The 16,797-nt window shown below is 46.0% G+C and overlaps 1 protein-coding gene across 5 annotated transcripts in view; it reads right to left on the reverse strand.

The window, feature by feature from the left end:
• Window positions 1-16,797, reverse strand: part of RABGAP1L (RAB GTPase activating protein 1 like) — a 1,234,468-nt gene that overhangs the window by 424,751 nt on the left and 792,920 nt on the right. For all 5 annotated transcript variants that reach the window (XM_069231590.1, XM_069231591.1, XM_069231592.1 and 2 more), the window contains one exon: window positions 14,167-14,280. In XM_069231590.1, the coding sequence (XP_069087691.1) occupies window positions 14,167-14,280 (114 nt within the window). The remainder of the gene's footprint in view (window positions 1-14,166; window positions 14,281-16,797) is intronic.

The raw sequence follows: 16,797 nt of genomic DNA on the forward strand, positions 1-16,797 counted from the left end.
ACCCCTTAGCTCTGGTGCTGGGGTCCCCGAGGGACCCCGCCAGGGCTAAAAAGCATGTAAAAATAAACGGAAAAATCTGCGCGTGGATCCGCAATTTTTTCAGAAAAAGAAACGCTGTCTCTCATGCTTTTTTTTATTTGCCCCCGGGTGGGCCAGGTCCCTCCTACATTTTGTGTTAATGTAGAAGGGGGAATGGGGGGAGGGGGCGCGGGGACTACCACCCTCTGGGGCAAAATGCTTTTTAAGGTGGGGAAGGCCCTACAGCCTCAGGAACCACCACTTCCCCGGCACGCATATACAAATATGAGTGGGAGGTGCGCTTAACCCCGTGGCGCAAGTTATAGTTACCTTAAGGCCCGAGTTATGGTTAGTTGAGATAACTCTAACTATAACTGGTAAATTTTTTAAGGTTTTGTACGTTTAAAATGTGAGCCTAACTATAACGTCCCTGTAACCTTCGTTTTTTTCAGTGAATATATAAACTATATATATTTTGGCAGTGGCATTCGGGAGGAAGCCACGGAGGACCCCCTCAGTCCGTAACACGAAGATACACGGTCACACACCATGGAACAGACTGGAGACCCTACCCTCCAAAACATCCTTAAGGCCATAACCGCCTCTCGGGAAGCTCTAGAGAGTAAAATTTACTCACTGGCGATGGACATGACCATACTGAGAGAAGACCATTGCTGCTTAGAGGAAAGAGTCTCCATGGCGGAGAAAAACATCACGGAGGTCATACCAACCTTATCAGACATGACCGAAAAATTGCACATACTGGAACCGAAAATCCATAGTTTAGAACTGAGAGCAGAAGACACCGAAAACAGATCCAGGTGCAACAACATTCAGATAATAGGTCTGCCAGAACGAGTAGAGGGAAAGAATATGGAAGACTACCTTGAACAACGGCTCTGAGAAGAGATGGCAGGAGATGGCCTCTCTTTGTGTTCGCACTGTTCTTCGCATAGGGTACCATTGCGCCCTGCTGCACCTGCCTCCCCCCAACCCCCGAGACCGGGCGTAGCACAACTGTTGCAGTACAAGGACAAAGACTACATTCTAGGGCAGGCACAGAAAAAAAGGAGACTGTAAAGTGGAAAATAGTGCATTTAGAATATTCCCAGACTTCTTGCGAGAAATGCAAAAACACAGGTCCACCGCCAGAGAAGCCAAGGCAAAACTGAAACAAATGGGGATCCCATATGGCATGATGTTCCCGGCCCGCCTCAAAGTGATGATGATAGAGGGGACCCAATTTTTCCACATGCCAGAGATAATATGGCAATGGATTGACACACGTCCCTCAGATGACACAGGTTCGCACCTACACAAAAGGTCACAACGTAACCCCAAACAACCACGACCTCAGCCTAAATGTAAGCAAACTGCTCCCTCTAAAGCTGAAACCCTGCAGGAATGCCAGAAGGTAATGGAGTCAGTGGCTTCACTGAGTGGCGGAGGGCAGAGCCCAGCCCCAACAATGGAGAAAGACGAAGAAGGTGACAAATCGGGGTCTAAACAAGACTCTTACACCACATACACGTCGGAGGATGCCATGCCGGTGGTGACGCCTGGGACGTCGGTCAGCATTATGTGACCCCTGGTTCCTGGATAGCGGGCACTTTTCAAACTCTAATACCTGGGCACTGGCATGAAATCAGAGTCACCTCAGACCCCCAAAAGGGCCCAATGCAGAGACTGTAACATACGACCCCATAGGGGACAGCAATGACAAACAGCTCGTGAGAATGGGTGGGGAGGACTAGCCGGGTTATGGTGCAGGTGTCTGCCTACATGAGCGGTGAGCCCACCACTACTTTAGTGAGGATAGTTAATAAATTACTGTTTGGATGAGGGTTTTTAGGTTCCTTGTCCTGGGGCAGAGGAGTTAAGTAGGTTTAATTAGTTTTTTTTATATTTAGGACCCTGAGTCACACACTACCAGGATACGATACTTAAAAATGATGTGGTCTACTGGCTGTGTGGGGAGGGCTGGTGGGTCTGGGGGTCAAAGGAGGGAAAAGTAAAATGCAGAAAGGGTATGGCTAGTCTTAAAAATGACAAGGTCATATTTTGGAACATTCGGGGAATGCACACAATGGCCAAAAGATAAGGTGTTTTCTTGCTTACAAAGGAGAAGAGCACATATAGCGATGCTCCAGGAAACCCATCTAACGGCAACGGAGGGGATGGCGCTGCAGCGACGGTGGAGAGGCCAGGCATATTTCACAAACTACTCAGTTTATGCCACAGGAACACTAATCTGGATAAGGGCGGGGGTTCCCTTTCAGCACATACAAGGTCTCATTGACCCAGAGGGAAGATATGTAGCTGTGAGAGGGAGATTGGAGGGCCAGAACTAGCTTTGAATAAATGTGTATGCACCTAACAAAGAACTAGGGACTATCTTTGGCAGACTCACAAAGCAATTGGTCCCAGAGCTCATGCAGTCAATAGTGATGGGAGCAGCTTTAATTGCGTGGCTCAGCCACACATTGACCGTTCCCAACCTCCAATGCACGACTCTCCAATAACTAGGGTAGCTTGGCAATTTGCAACCTCGAAGGCACAATGGGGGTTGATTGATGCATGGCATCGGCTATACCCAAATGTGTGCGATTACTCATATTTTTCTCACTTACATGACCTACATGTACACCTCAACACCTTCCTCTGCACCCCAGAAATGATTGTAGTCTTGCATGAGACAGAATATCTAGCCCGCACCATCTGGGATCATAATCCTGTACTATTACACATGAAATGGGGCCGCATGAATGCCTGCATCCCCAAATGAAAACTGAAACCCTAATCCCTAGAGGATTCATTCACACTACCAAGCTGCAGGGATGCAACTTATAGACAACTTTTTCACTGAAAACATCGAGAAAGCTAGCCACCCATAGAGTGGGACACCTTCAAGGTTGTGCAGAGAAGGAGATGTATAGCAGAATCAGTGGAAGTGTGGCAACGCCGCTGAAAGACACCATAGAGGCGGAAGATAAGCTGAGGGAAGAAGAGAAAAATTGCCCACGGCATCCAGAACTCCAGCAAAAACTATTTGAATTGAAAGAGACAGTAGCAGATCATGTAGAACGACTCAGTTGCTTTGACTACAAAACATACATGTCCTATGCCCATGCTGAGAGGGCTAAAACAGGGACACTACTCGCTTCACCAACTCGAAGGGGCTCAACTATAGTGGAGTGCAGACAGTGGAAGGGAATAGCCTACACAAGCAGGAAGAAATTAACACCCACTTTATGCAGTTTTATGAACAGCTATATAAAAGTACCACCCCTATGATGCAGCGGCCACCCAGGCATTTCTGGATCCCTTACAACTTTCAGCACTCATGCAGAAAGAAGCAGAGACACTGGATGGCGATATTAAAATTCAAGAAGTTAGAGGGGCCATCAAAGATCTCGCCAGGGGAAAGACACCGGGCACAGACGGGTTCCCAGTAGAGTTCTAAGTCACATACACTGATCTTATAGCTCTGGAACTGGTTGCCCTGTACCAAGCCGCAAAGAAAGTGGGAACCCTCCCAATTACAGCCAGGGAAGTGCTAATTATACCTTTATTAAAACCTGATAAACCACCTACCGACTGTGGAGCATATAGGCTCCTATCCATGCTAAATCTGGATCACAAAACCCTTAGCAAAATATTAGCAATGCAGCTTCTCCCCTACATGACTAAATTGATCCACCCTGACGAGGCAGGTTCATCCGAGGCCGTAAAACGGCCACAAATGTTCGCCATTTACTGGTAGTTATGAATGACCTCTCATAGGATAAAAACGAAGCAGGGGTGCTGGCAGTAGACATCGAGAAGGCTTTCCGTAGCCTGGAATGACGCTTCCTTTACAAAGTAATGCACAGGATGGGACTCAAGACAGATTATATAGCATGGGTTCAATTGTTTTACACTACAACAATGACCAGAGTCCGAACTGGCTGGGTGATCTTGGCAAGTTATGCAGTGGAGAGGGGCACAAGGCAGGGTTGTCCCCTCTCCAGCTGCTGTTCGCTCTGGCCATGGAACCGTTAGCAACCATAGCACACAGGGGTCAGGCATATGAAGGAATACAGGTAGAGGGGACACACCATCTCATACATAGTCCTATATGCAGAATACCTGACTATTATCCTGGGTAACATGCAGAATGACCTAGTCGGAGCCCGACATATGCTGTTTGAGTTCGGAGCTCTTTTGGGCCTAAGGGTAAACTGCCAAAAACCCAGGTTCTTCCTCATGACACCAGCTCGCGAACCACTGCCTGACTTGGGCTCATGAATCTGGGAACCATGATGTCTCACATATCAGGGTACTAAAATATACCACAATAGACCAGACATACTAGACGAGAATGTGGGACACACAATCCGCTCCACTCGCATAACAATGGCATTCTGGCAGACACTCTCTCTGTCCTTGGACGGTACGGTGAATCTCCTCAAAATGATAGCCCTACCACTTTTGCTGTATTATTTTACAGTCCTCCCAGTGTGGATACCTAGGTCTATCTTCAGGGACTTAGACACAATCTTAACAACTTTCCTCTGGGGGGGACAAGCAGGAGAACGGTGACCCTGGCTAAATTGCAGAGAAGATCGACAGATGGAGGAATAGCAGTACCAGAATTTGAATCTTATTATCTGGCAGCACAACTCCAGTGGTTCCCCCAATGGCTAGCCAGCAGACAAACCACCCAGGGTCAGTGAGGCCCTTCACCCCATCATTAACTAGACTGACAGAAATCTTGCTGAGAGTACGAAGGCCATACGGCAAGGACTGAGTTAAAAGTGGTTGCACAGTGCCGGACAAGATACCTGGGCAAAACCAAAATGAAAATTCCATACTCCCCAGACTTTTCCCTATCTTTTTTGGGGGTACTACCACATTGAGGTAACTGAGAGGGCCTCGAAACCTGGACTGAAGCGGGGTGACGATGATCGGCAGTCTATTTAGAGAAAGGATGCTGCTACTGTAGTGTGGTCAGTTTTTACGTATTCATTGCGCTTTAGCTTCAGGCTTTAGGCCTTTGTGCACTTTGCCCTGAATATATTTTATTCATTTGCTGACAGCTTAGAGCCTCCGTGCACTTTGCTCTACATGCTTTTTATTAGGCTTTGTACTGTTATTTTTCAAATAGCCAGTTCTACGGTGTTGTTTTTTTATTCATATCACACTGTTTTGCCTACTTCAGCACTGGAGTTCTCCATAACATATTTACTCTGTGCTTCAGTCAAGGATACAGTCTGGTACATTGCCGATAGACGTGGTAGGAGTTTAGACTTGGCATTCCTGCGTAGGGACATTTTGTGATCACGATGACATGTTAGTTGTAAAATCACTTCCTTGTCCCAATACACGCAAGAGGGAGATTCCGACCAGGGAACCACAACTAGACGCTGACTGCCTCGTTGCAGATGCTGAACCAAGATCACAGGTCTTTGCTCAGGTATGAGGGCTGATGTCTCTACAGTGATTCTGACAGGCAAGCTAGAAGCTTAACATGCTGTGCTCTAAATAGAACAAGCAGAGGGAGAGTAGAAACTGTTAGACAATATGATAGCTTTGTTCTTATGTTTTACTCTCCTGGTGACTATTTCAATCCTACTGTGTTGTATCGTTCTGGTTATTGCGGCTCACGCCTTAATATCTAAAATACAGTCGTTTTATTAAAATATTATATAAAACTTATACTGTCTTTGTCATTTGTATATGAGATCATATTGGAAATAAGAGAGTTGGTTTGGATCTGAGTGACCACGACTTCCCTGAGAAGTTCCAAAGATGTCATGCGCTCGGCTGCCAAATCATTCCTTCCTCATGGGAAAAATGAGGCACTGCTAGTTAGCCGGAGCAAAAACCGGATTTAGGGTGGCAGAGTTCTTTACACGTGGGTCAGACTCAGTCCCCCACACCGTTATCGATCCTGCTGCCTAGAAATCCAGTAGTCTCATTTAGAATAATGAGAGCCCACGCGACACTACCATTCGAGGATTTCAGACTCAAATTTGACTTGCCAAGAGAGCATTTTCTGCTGTATGGTGCAGTCACTGCAGCTATAAGACAACACCGGGGAGTGGGCTTGGACGAACCTCAATCACAGACCACTAGCTAATACCTAACAAGCTCGTGGGGAATATTTAAGGCAGTTACAACCCTCTATAGTAGAATACTCGCAGACATGACCCTCCCAGTGGACTCCTTAAAACTTAAATGGGAGGAAGACCTGAGTGCTCCGATACCGGCAGGGGCATGGGAATCTATCTTCGACAGGAGCCCAAAAGTCTCAAGAAATACAAGATTTAAATTAATAAACTTTTTATACTTCATAGGGCATACCTGACCCTGGGGAAGCTTAACAGACATTTTCATGCAGCGGAAGCAGTTTTCCCAAGATGCAGACTAGTGGGGGTGGAACTCAAGAATATGTTGTGGGACTGCCCTTGTTTGGGAACCCATTGGGAGGAGGCAACACACATGGTAGCAGAAATCATAAACTGGGAAGTCCCATGTACCATGGGCCACTGCCTACTGCAATGGTTCCCCCAAACACCCAAGACGAAAGTGACCAGTAGATTCCAGGATCTCGACTACGTCCTAGCCAAGCGAGAAATCACCATGAACTGGAAAAATCTGAGGGGACAAAGGGTGGCTAAATGGCGTAGGGAATTGGAAAAATGGGCGACTTACGAAGGAGACTCTATTTAGGGAAGCAACTGAACGTTTAGGCCCCGCGGGACGTAGCAAGAGCTTCAAAAGCCCTGCTTGATAACATGAAAGAATTAAACACTAGATAACCTAATTCCTCACCGGACAGATCCTAATGCAGGTAGCATTCGAATTGAGAAGTTGTCTGCTTGCCTGACAACCCCCACCACTGATAAGTGGTTATAATAAGAGCATTTCCAACATTCCAAGGCTGAAGTGGGCGGCTCGGGGATCATAATCCCAAGTATGAACAGGGCACTGACTCAGGGAGGGAGGGGAAGGGAGAAGGGTGGGAAGTTGATGATTTAATGTTACTGCAAGTAAGTTGTACTGTTACATGTTTTCAGCTGCCTTAAAGTACAAGTTACTTACCTTCAGTAACGATATATCTGGTAGAGACATATTCTAGTTGCAGATTCTTTACCTTAGAATTTTCCCCCAGGCGTCAGACTGGATCCAGAGATTTTTTTCTTTGAGCAATACCCTTGCACGTCAGTAGGTGGTGTCGGTCGACTCCGTAGGCGTCGGAGTCACCATGATGACATTGAGAGAAGTACATAGATGCCGCCACAGCGCAGGGTCGTCAGCTCCATTTCACAACTTTCCATGCCAAAGCGCTGAGCCATGAAGAACACGGAAATTGGTGTGCCAGAGCAAACGCCCTCAATGGGAAAGCCCTGTCAGTAGAAAACAGTTTGCAAGCGGGGAGGATAGGTGGGTCAGTAAGGAATCTGCAACTAGAATATGTCTCTCCCAGATATATCGTTACCGAAGGTAAGTAACTTGTACATCTGAGACTTCTAGTTGCAGATTCCTTACCTTAGAATAGATACCCAAGCAATGCCATCCTCGGAGCTGGGCTGCGAACCAAGATCATACTAGAAAGTCCTGCAGGACCAAACTACCAAAGTAGCCGCCCCTATGGACCTGACTGTCCAGGCAGTAATGTTTAGTAAACGTGTGCAAGGATGCCCACGTAGCTGCCTGGCAGATATCCAGGATAGGAACTCCGCGTGCTAACGCCGTGGAAGCAGCAGTTGCTCTGGTGGAATGAGCGTGCAAGCCCTCAGGGTGCTGCTTCTTTGCCAAAGCGTAGCAGATTTTGATGCCATAGTGAGATGGTACATTTTTGCACCCCCTTCCCTTTCTTTGCACCTAGCTATCCAATGAAGAATTGATTGTTCACCTGGAAATCTTTAGTATGATTGAGATAAAACAAAGCTCTTTTTGGATCCAGGTGGTGGAGTCTCTCCTCCTCATGAGAAGGATGTGGAGGTGTGTAAAAAGTAGGAAAAGTAATGGACTGGCCTACATGAAAAGGTGTAACAACTTTGGGAAGGAAGGAAGCCTTGGTGTGTAAAACAACTTTGTCAGGGAGCACAGACAAAAATGGGGGCTTAGAAGATAGACCCTGAAGCTCACTCACTCTGCAAGCAGAAGTGATGGCAACAAGAAAAACAGTTTTGAAAGTAAGGAGCCATAAGAGACAATTGTGCATCGGCTCAAAGGGAGTACACATTAATTAAGGAAGGACAAGATTGAGGTCCCAATGAGGCATGATAAACGGAGTGGGAGGAAACCAGTGGGTGAGGCCCTTAAGGAGTCTACGAACAATAGGAGACTTAAAGAGTGAAGGCTAATCAGGCAACCTAAGAAAGGCTGAGACAGTCGATAAATAACCTTTAAGGGTGCCCAAAGCATAGCCCTTCTGGGTCAAAGAAAGAATGAACAAAAGAACCTCAGAAAGAAGAGCAGAGATTTGTTGGTACACTGGGCCACAAATTTATGCCAACGACAGGCGTATACCATATTGGTAGAGGGACGTCTGGCTGCCAAGGTTACATCACAGACTTCAGGTGGAAGGTCAAAAGCCGCCAACTCCTGCTGCTCAATCTCCATCCATGAAGGCAGAGATTGGACAGGTTCGGTGGAGAACCGTCCCCTGCTGCAACAAAAGATACTTCTGAAAGGGCAGTCTGAGTGGAGGATTGGTGGCCATGCTTAATAGCTCTAGATACCTTACTCTCTGTGCCCAGTCCAGAGTCACCAAGATTACTTGGGCCCAGTCGTTCTTGATCTTCTTGAGAACTCTGGACAGAAGTGGTATAGGCAGGAAGGCATAAAGGAGGCCGGAGTTCCACTCGAGACGAAAAGCGTCTCTGAGCGATTGCCACCTTGGAAACTCCAATGTGCAAAACAGCTGACATTGTGCATTCTCTGGGAGGCGAACAGATCTAACCAAGGGTCTCTCAACTGCTGAAAGAGACCTTGTGCCACCTCCGGATGGAGACACCATTCGTGATCGACAGCTGAGTTTGTCTGCTCTGGTGTTCAGAGAGCCCGCCAGATGTTGAACCACCCGGGTGATGTCCTGATGTGCCAGCCCTGTCCAGAGTGATAGCGCCTCCTGACAAAGGGTCCAGGACCCTACTCTGCCCTGTTTGTTGCAGAACCACATGGCGGTAGTGTTGTCTGTGAACACTTGCACTACTTTCCCTTTGAGAGAGGGAAGAAATGCTTTCAACACAAGCCTGATCGCCCAGAGCTCCATAAAATCGATATGGAGCCCAGACTCCGCTGGAAACCAGAGGCCTCTGATCTCCACCTCTCCCATGTGGCCGCCCCATTCCAGCAGTGACGCGCACATCACTATGGATAGATCTGATTGGGGAAGGGCGAGGGATCTGGCGTTGACCTAATGCCGATTCCAAGTCCACCACTGCAGGTGTTTCGCAGTGCCCTAAGAGCTCTGGACCACGTCAGAGAGATTCCCCTGATGCTGCGCCTACTAGAACTTCAAGTCCCACTGCAGAGCCCGCATATGCCATCTGGCATGTGTCACTAGCAGGAGGTAGGAGGCCATCAGGCCCAGCAACCACAGAGTCAATCTGACCAAAACCCAAGATAGAGGCTGAAAGATCAGAATCATAGCCTGAATATCCTGGACTCGCATTTTCGGGAGGATAGGCCCGAAAATGCACTGTGTCCAGAACAGCTCCGATGAAAGGGAGCGTCTGAGAGGTAGTCAGGTATCACTTTGGCACATTTATAGTAAACTCCAGCATGTGCAGGAGGTTTGCCACAATCTTAAGGTAGGAGATGACTTTCTGAGGTGCGTCTGCCTTCAACAGCCAGTCGTTGAGGTAGGGGAAGACTGAAACCCTGAACCTGCGCAGATGAGCTGCAACCACTGCCATCACTTTCATGAACACCCGAGGGGGGCTGGTATGGTCGAAGGGGAGCACAGTAAATTGAAACTGCTCGTGACCTCCCACTGGTCGTAGGTAACGTCTGTGGGCAAGCAAGATCGGAATATGAAAATAAGCGTCCTGCATGTTCAACGCTACCAGCCAGTCTTCTGGGTCAAAGGCAGACAAGACCTGAGCCAGGGTGAGCATTTTGAATTTCTCCTTCTTGAGGAAGAGATTGAGGGCCGGAAGGTCTAGGATAAGATGTAAGCCTTTGTTTTTTCTGGGCACCAGAAAGTAGTGGAAATACCAACTACGACCTACTTCTGGCGCAGAGACCCCATCTATGGCTCCCTTGGGCTAGAGATCCACGACTTCCTAGTGGAGAAGTGCCAAATGATCCTCCGGTATACGGCTGAATGATGAAGGCATGGATGGTGGGGCAGATTTGAAGGGGAGGGAGTAGTCACTTTGAACGATCTGCAAAACCCACCTGTCCGTAGTGACGGAGTCCCAGTGGTGTTAGGTAATGGCGAATCCTGCCACCAACGATACCAGAGTGAGGGGACCGACTAGGAGGATTTGGAGGCTGCAGTGGGGGCAGGGGTAGACTGGGCAGACTGCTGGTTCCCTGTCCCACAACCATGTGGGATTGTCGACAACAGTGTCGACCGGCAACGGTGTGGATGCAAGAGTGGATCCAGAGGAGACTTCGGTGGCCAGAGCCGCTGGCGCGGAACCCAAAGGCCCCACAACCAAACCCCTTGGGCCCGAAGGAGCCGTAGCGGGGTCAGACTTCCCAAAAATGAGGCGCATGGCCTCATAAAATTCCTTTTTACCTTGACCCCGAAGACATCGAAGAAGACAAGTGGTGGTGGCTCCACGACCGGTCTCAAGACCTTCCTCTTGAGCGAGACTGGGACCTATGTGGAGTCGAGCGCCTGGCCGCCATAAGCTTGAGGGACCGCTCCCTAAAGGCCTTCGGGTGCATGGCCCAGGACTCTAAGCACCACTTTGGGTCCTGGTCGCGCTCCAGGCACCACAAACAGACTCGATGCGGATCCTTCAGCGACATCATGCGGTGACAGTCCTCACACGGTTTGAAGCCAGTCTTCGGAGACATCCCTCGACACACCAAAAACGTTACAGAAACTTGACAAAAAAGTCGAAGTCTGTCAAAAACTGACCAAGGTTAGCTGTCTCCGGATCAACGTGTGGCGCAAAAAACTGACGTCACTGCGCTGAGGCAGCATCTATGTACTACTCCCGATAACATCTTGGCGACTACCACGTCTGCTACTGATGTGCAATGGTATTGCTCAAAGAAAAAAACTCTGGATCCAGTCTGACGCCTGGGGGGAAATTTTAAGGTAAGGAATCTCCAAACAGAAGTCTATATCAGATTATGGAGATAAAGAGATAACAATGACATTCCATTTGCTGTAACAATGTATGACAAGTGCTAATAAAAAATCTGTCCAAAAAAAAATTAAAATGCCAGTCAGTGAAAGAAAAGTGAGCGAGAATGAGTAATTTGTATTACTTCCTGAAGGGGGCAACACAATGTAACAGTTCTAAGATTAATGTGCCTGAGTTCTTATATCACTAAAACGTTATTTATTCTTCCTTTTGTTTCCGCCTGCTTTGTATGCTTGGATTAAAGGTGCAAGATTTAGAAGCATGTTTTAAGTCTACACTAATTCTGTTATGTATTGTAGAGAATCAAGAAATATTAAAATCATATTTGATCTTTTAGCTGTATTTAATTCTTTCACTAACTGGTGAAATGACTGGATTATAGCAATCTTTGGTCAATACATACAGTCCCATCTACTCAAAGACACAGAAATGGTTAAAGTATTTGATACATCAGCCCCCTTTTCCAACATGTCAGTGGTGATAGCAGGTCAACTGCTACACACCCTAGGCTTTAAACATTTAATGTAATGTGGAGTGACAGGTATCTGTGAAAAACATCCTATCGCCATATGTGTGAAATAGTGGTGAAAGCATTACACAAGATTTTACACATAACAACATCCATAGCTGCAATGTGTCCTACTGTTATGTGTGATGCCTTCAGCTAATCCAGTTTTTTTAACCAACTGCACTTTACTGCTGGGAATTCTAGCCCAAAGTTACAATGTTAATGGCATAATTTTAAGTCCCAGACTACAATGTAATGTCTGTTAAAAGTTCTGGGCTAAGTCAGACATTTGCTATGGGGGACACTTGGTACCTATGATAGTAGACATAACAGTAGCACCACCTTCATGTAGCCAGGCAAAGGGTGCAGAAAAGTAGTAGTGGGCATACCTAAGCCTCAAGATTCAGGTCCTGTAGAATGCAGGGCTTCAAATTAATGTGGTGTAATTCAAAATTTTAAAGGTTTTCTATAGTTACTATGCTTTGGCAAGGTTGACCATTCTTACAATATCTTAATATTCAAACAGGAGAAGATGTCCAGAATTTTTCAATAAAACTTTTGAATATAGCACTTAATTTTAAACCCATTAATTAGTACTGTAAACCAGACAAGGTACTCAAAGAGTGGGTATTGGATGTAATGAGATATGAGAGAGGGTAATGAGATGTGAGTTAGAGTGAGAGTGAAATACACAGACTTTCTATGTTTAAAACATTCCAACCTAAGTCCATTGCACACACTGTCAATAAGAACACACTCACTACGTATCCCACATTAATTCTTTAAATTAAAAGTGTACAATCACTGAAAAACACAATTTGTAGACACTGGAAAATACAGTTGTTGTCTACTCTGGGGGTTAGTCAGCCAAATAAACACTGATAGCACAGATTTCAAAAGGTTTGGAAAACACTGAGAAAACACCACTGAAATCCACACAAAAAAACACTAAAACCAGAACAGGCTAAACATAACGTAACGTAACATAACTTAACATAGCCTACTTTAGCACATTGTGTGCTCTACATGTTCCAGTCCTCCCCTTGTGAGGGACATACACCGGGTCCCAACTAAATTCTGGATACTTTGATGCTATCAGGTGACCCAACAGGTACTGCTGCAGACACAGCCTTCCACATGTTTTGCCCCATTACCTAATTGAACCTTTCCCACATACACTGCCCAGTACTGCAACCAAACATATCTACACAAAATATACAGGTCCCCAAGAGCCATGCCTTGTTTCCTGCCCGAAATAACACTTATAAATACCCCTCTTTACCGCACATGCCAGCTCTACAGGTTTAGGAGTTATGTTTCTGCCTTGTTGGCAGAATGCGACTACAGAGGGATCAAAGTCATCCAGCTGCTTGTGGGGCAGCTCAGTGGACTGAATATGTGAATAAGCTGAAGCCAGCTCCCTACACAGAAAAAAGAATTACCACCAAGCTTCTGATAGCAGGGCAGTCCCTTGAAACGAATACCACGCATAAACCTCCGGAGCTAGTGACTGACAGCACTGCAACGATAGAAGATATATATTATCGAGGTTAAGGTTAGCTGCGAGAGTGCCCTAAAGTCACTGTGGATAAAGCAACACTGTAATTTCCGCTTATCTCGACCTAATTAATTTTGATGGTATTATTATGTTAATTTGTGGCTTTGAGACCTGAAAGATCTCCTTTTTGGAATCAGAATATTAGCAAAATATTACTGCGCTAAAAACCAAGCTGCTTAAACTGTCCACGTTACAATGGAGGTGAATAAGCACAGGGTGATGATGTCACCTGAAGCAAGCAGAGACCGGAAGGCAGGAGTGTGGTACTCTACCTCCATTTCGCCACAAAGTACGCCGGCCTCGATGCTCTACAAGGGTAGATACAAACAGATACAAACAGGTCTAGTACCAGAGGACTCCACGTCAGCAACGACGGAATGTTCCAGTCCTTTACAAATCAGTGTTGACTGGTGTGATGGTTCAATTGGACCAGGACTGCAACTCCAAGAATCTATTTGATTATTAAACTAAACTTACGAGTGTATTTAGAGGTATCACGTAACCTCATCAATATCCGGTTTTAAACTCGAAAAATTACACAAAATAACGGTGACTATGTTACTCCCAAAACGCTTGAATCTCTCATTCATACACCCATCTTCCAAGCCAAGACCTTTCTGTATAGATAGTATGTCGTCACCCGCCTCCTCCCTGAGCGACCTTTTCAGCTAGTCAGGCGTTCAAAGACACACACTCCAAAATGCTGCCCTCTTCTTCCCCCCGCCCCCCTCCCCCCTCACCCCCCCCCCGCCACTGCCCACCTTGCAGATCTTGTACAGCGACTCCTGCCCTTCTCCATCCGAGTCCTTGAAGTAGTCATGGGCCGGGAAGGTGCGATGAATGTCCCTGGTGATGCCACTCTCCTGTGCCGAGTCCTGCCAAAAAACGAACACAAGTCATCAATGCAGAGGCCTTCCTAAGGATGGGAACACACACCTTACGTCACTCCTCTTGGCAAGCACAGAGTTTATTTCAACACCAGCCTCAACTTATTTCATGATAAAACGTCCTGTTCATATTATGTGTATACAAATATGTGTTGTGCACAGAGGCACTGGCAAGACTAAATAGGTTCAAGTCCAGGAACTCACTGCAAAGACGTAGCAACAGTTGCTAACCAAGTGTGTTACCCACTGTTGCTACGTCATAAAGGAATTCCAGGCTGCTCTGGCAGTTCTTTCCAAGAGCTTGTCAGAGTAGTGCTGGAAACCACCAGCACAACTTCTGGGGGAGAGCGAAGGGAAGGCACATAGTGGTACGGGTGGGTGGCAGGATGTCAGGTTTTTTTTCCCCACACTTTGGACACGGAGAAGAGGCCATGTTTGGCTCCCCAAATACTCCTCTACCCCTTAACAGCAGTTAAAAGCAGGGGCAGATTTTCCGGGTCTATACATAACATAACATTTTAGATGGGTTAAAAGTGAACCTCTGGGTTCTAGGTGACATCATAGAGAACTCAAGCTTTGCTCTCGTTGTCGGATGTCACTAAGAACCCCTTCGTGAAAAACATCCCGGTAATTCACTGTTACCCATCTCTCTCTATATATATATATTTTTTTTTTTCCACTGAAAAAAACAAGGGTTAAAGTGACATTATATTTAAATGTTGAAATGACATAAGAACTACACTTTAAAAACCAACAAACTGAAATTCACCAGTTATAATTGTTGAACTAACTATCATTTGCACTACAGTTATACACTGCTTATGGCTTCACATTTTACATCTCTCATGACATGTTAAATGACATAATTGATTACATCACTAATGACATTTGAAATGACATGACAAGGCCGTGTAATGTCCTACCCATCGTGGGTACTCGTAAATGAATACCCCACACATGGAGTTTGGTCTTACAAGTCTTTATTGTTCTGCGTATAACCACAAACTCAACATTCTAAACACGAAATCTATTCACCACACCTGAACACTTATGTCACAGTTCTACAGAGTCCATCAGAAACCAAAAAGGTTCTCATCATCGCTAACTCACAAGACACTACATCTCCCCCCTTGTTAAATAAAAAATACATTTTTACATATATATATATATATATATATATATATACACACACACACACACACACACACACACATTATTATATATATATATCTAGTCGGGGGGGGGTACTGCAACCAGAACCCAGGTTCCTACATAGGTGCTGTCTTCTTCCTTAGCAGTGAGTAGCGGCTTTGATTCTTGTAGGAGTTCTTCACCCTTCTCACCTCTTTGCATCGTATGCTTTTTCTCCTGCCCTTAGTGTTGTCATACTGTATCATTATTAACTCAGTATTGCGTAGTGGTTCAGTACCTCTTTCACGGCCTTACTAGCAAATGTCTGGCCAACAATGAAACTTTTAATTATCTTCAAAATCTTCACACTGGCTGGAGAGGAGCTTCGCTTCTACATACACCAAATGTAAATTTTCACTTTGACTGAGGCACGTGTGCCACACACAAGGAGTTTTCTGGACCACGACAAACTCTTTTGGAGAGCATGTCGACCTCTGGGTTACATATCCCCTATCTCATAGCGTCCTCCCCATCCTGGGTACTCATAAATGTATACGCCACACACGGAGCTTACACGTCTTTACTGCTCTGTGTGTAACTGCCAACTCAACATTCTAAACATGAAATCTATTCACCACATCAGAACACTTATGTCACAGTTCTACAAAGTCCATCAGAAACCAAAAGAGCCCTGTACAGGCGCTGCAGGTTGGCCAGCCCACCACATAGAGACTAACCCCTGGTACACGCTGTCTTCGCCTATGAGCAGCAGGCACTGGCTGCAGGGCATAGCCTGCAGCCACACCCTACAGTTAACTCGCAGGAGGACCTCACTCCTACTGTGCATGGCCTTTGGCCATGCAAACCAGTGCCTTACCGCAGGGCCTGTATACAGATCCAACCCATGGCAGTAGACAAATCCGCCAAAGACTCCCAAACCTCTCCTGCACAAAGCCTTCAGCAGTGTGTAGGGATGGGTTGTCCTGCGCCCAACCCACTGCCGGCAGCCAACCCCTACTGAGCAAGACTATGGCCAGCGTAACGCCAGCTGGCCACAGGGTTTGGTTAATGACCAGACCCTTGTATTTTAAAAAAAATGTTTTATCAATACGCTAACCAAATACTTTGCTGGCATTATGGTCCTAAGAGTCACTTATTGTGTGATGATTTACCCATTAAAGTGGGTATATCTTGTTCAAGAAAATTATTGAGGCAACTGCATTAGTTGCTCAGATGATACAAATTATTTCAATTCCAAGAACATGATTCTGGATTTATTGAATAACTATGTTTTTGATTACTTGTCCTTTTGAATTGATTCTAAGCTAAGAACTGAAACGTTAATGTTTAGAAGAACAAGTTATTTATCTTTGG

Source organism: Pleurodeles waltl, chromosome 4_2 (assembly GCF_031143425.1).
Source record: "Pleurodeles waltl isolate 20211129_DDA chromosome 4_2, aPleWal1.hap1.20221129, whole genome shotgun sequence".
NCBI classification, from domain to species: Eukaryota; Metazoa; Chordata; class Amphibia; order Caudata; family Salamandridae; genus Pleurodeles; species Pleurodeles waltl.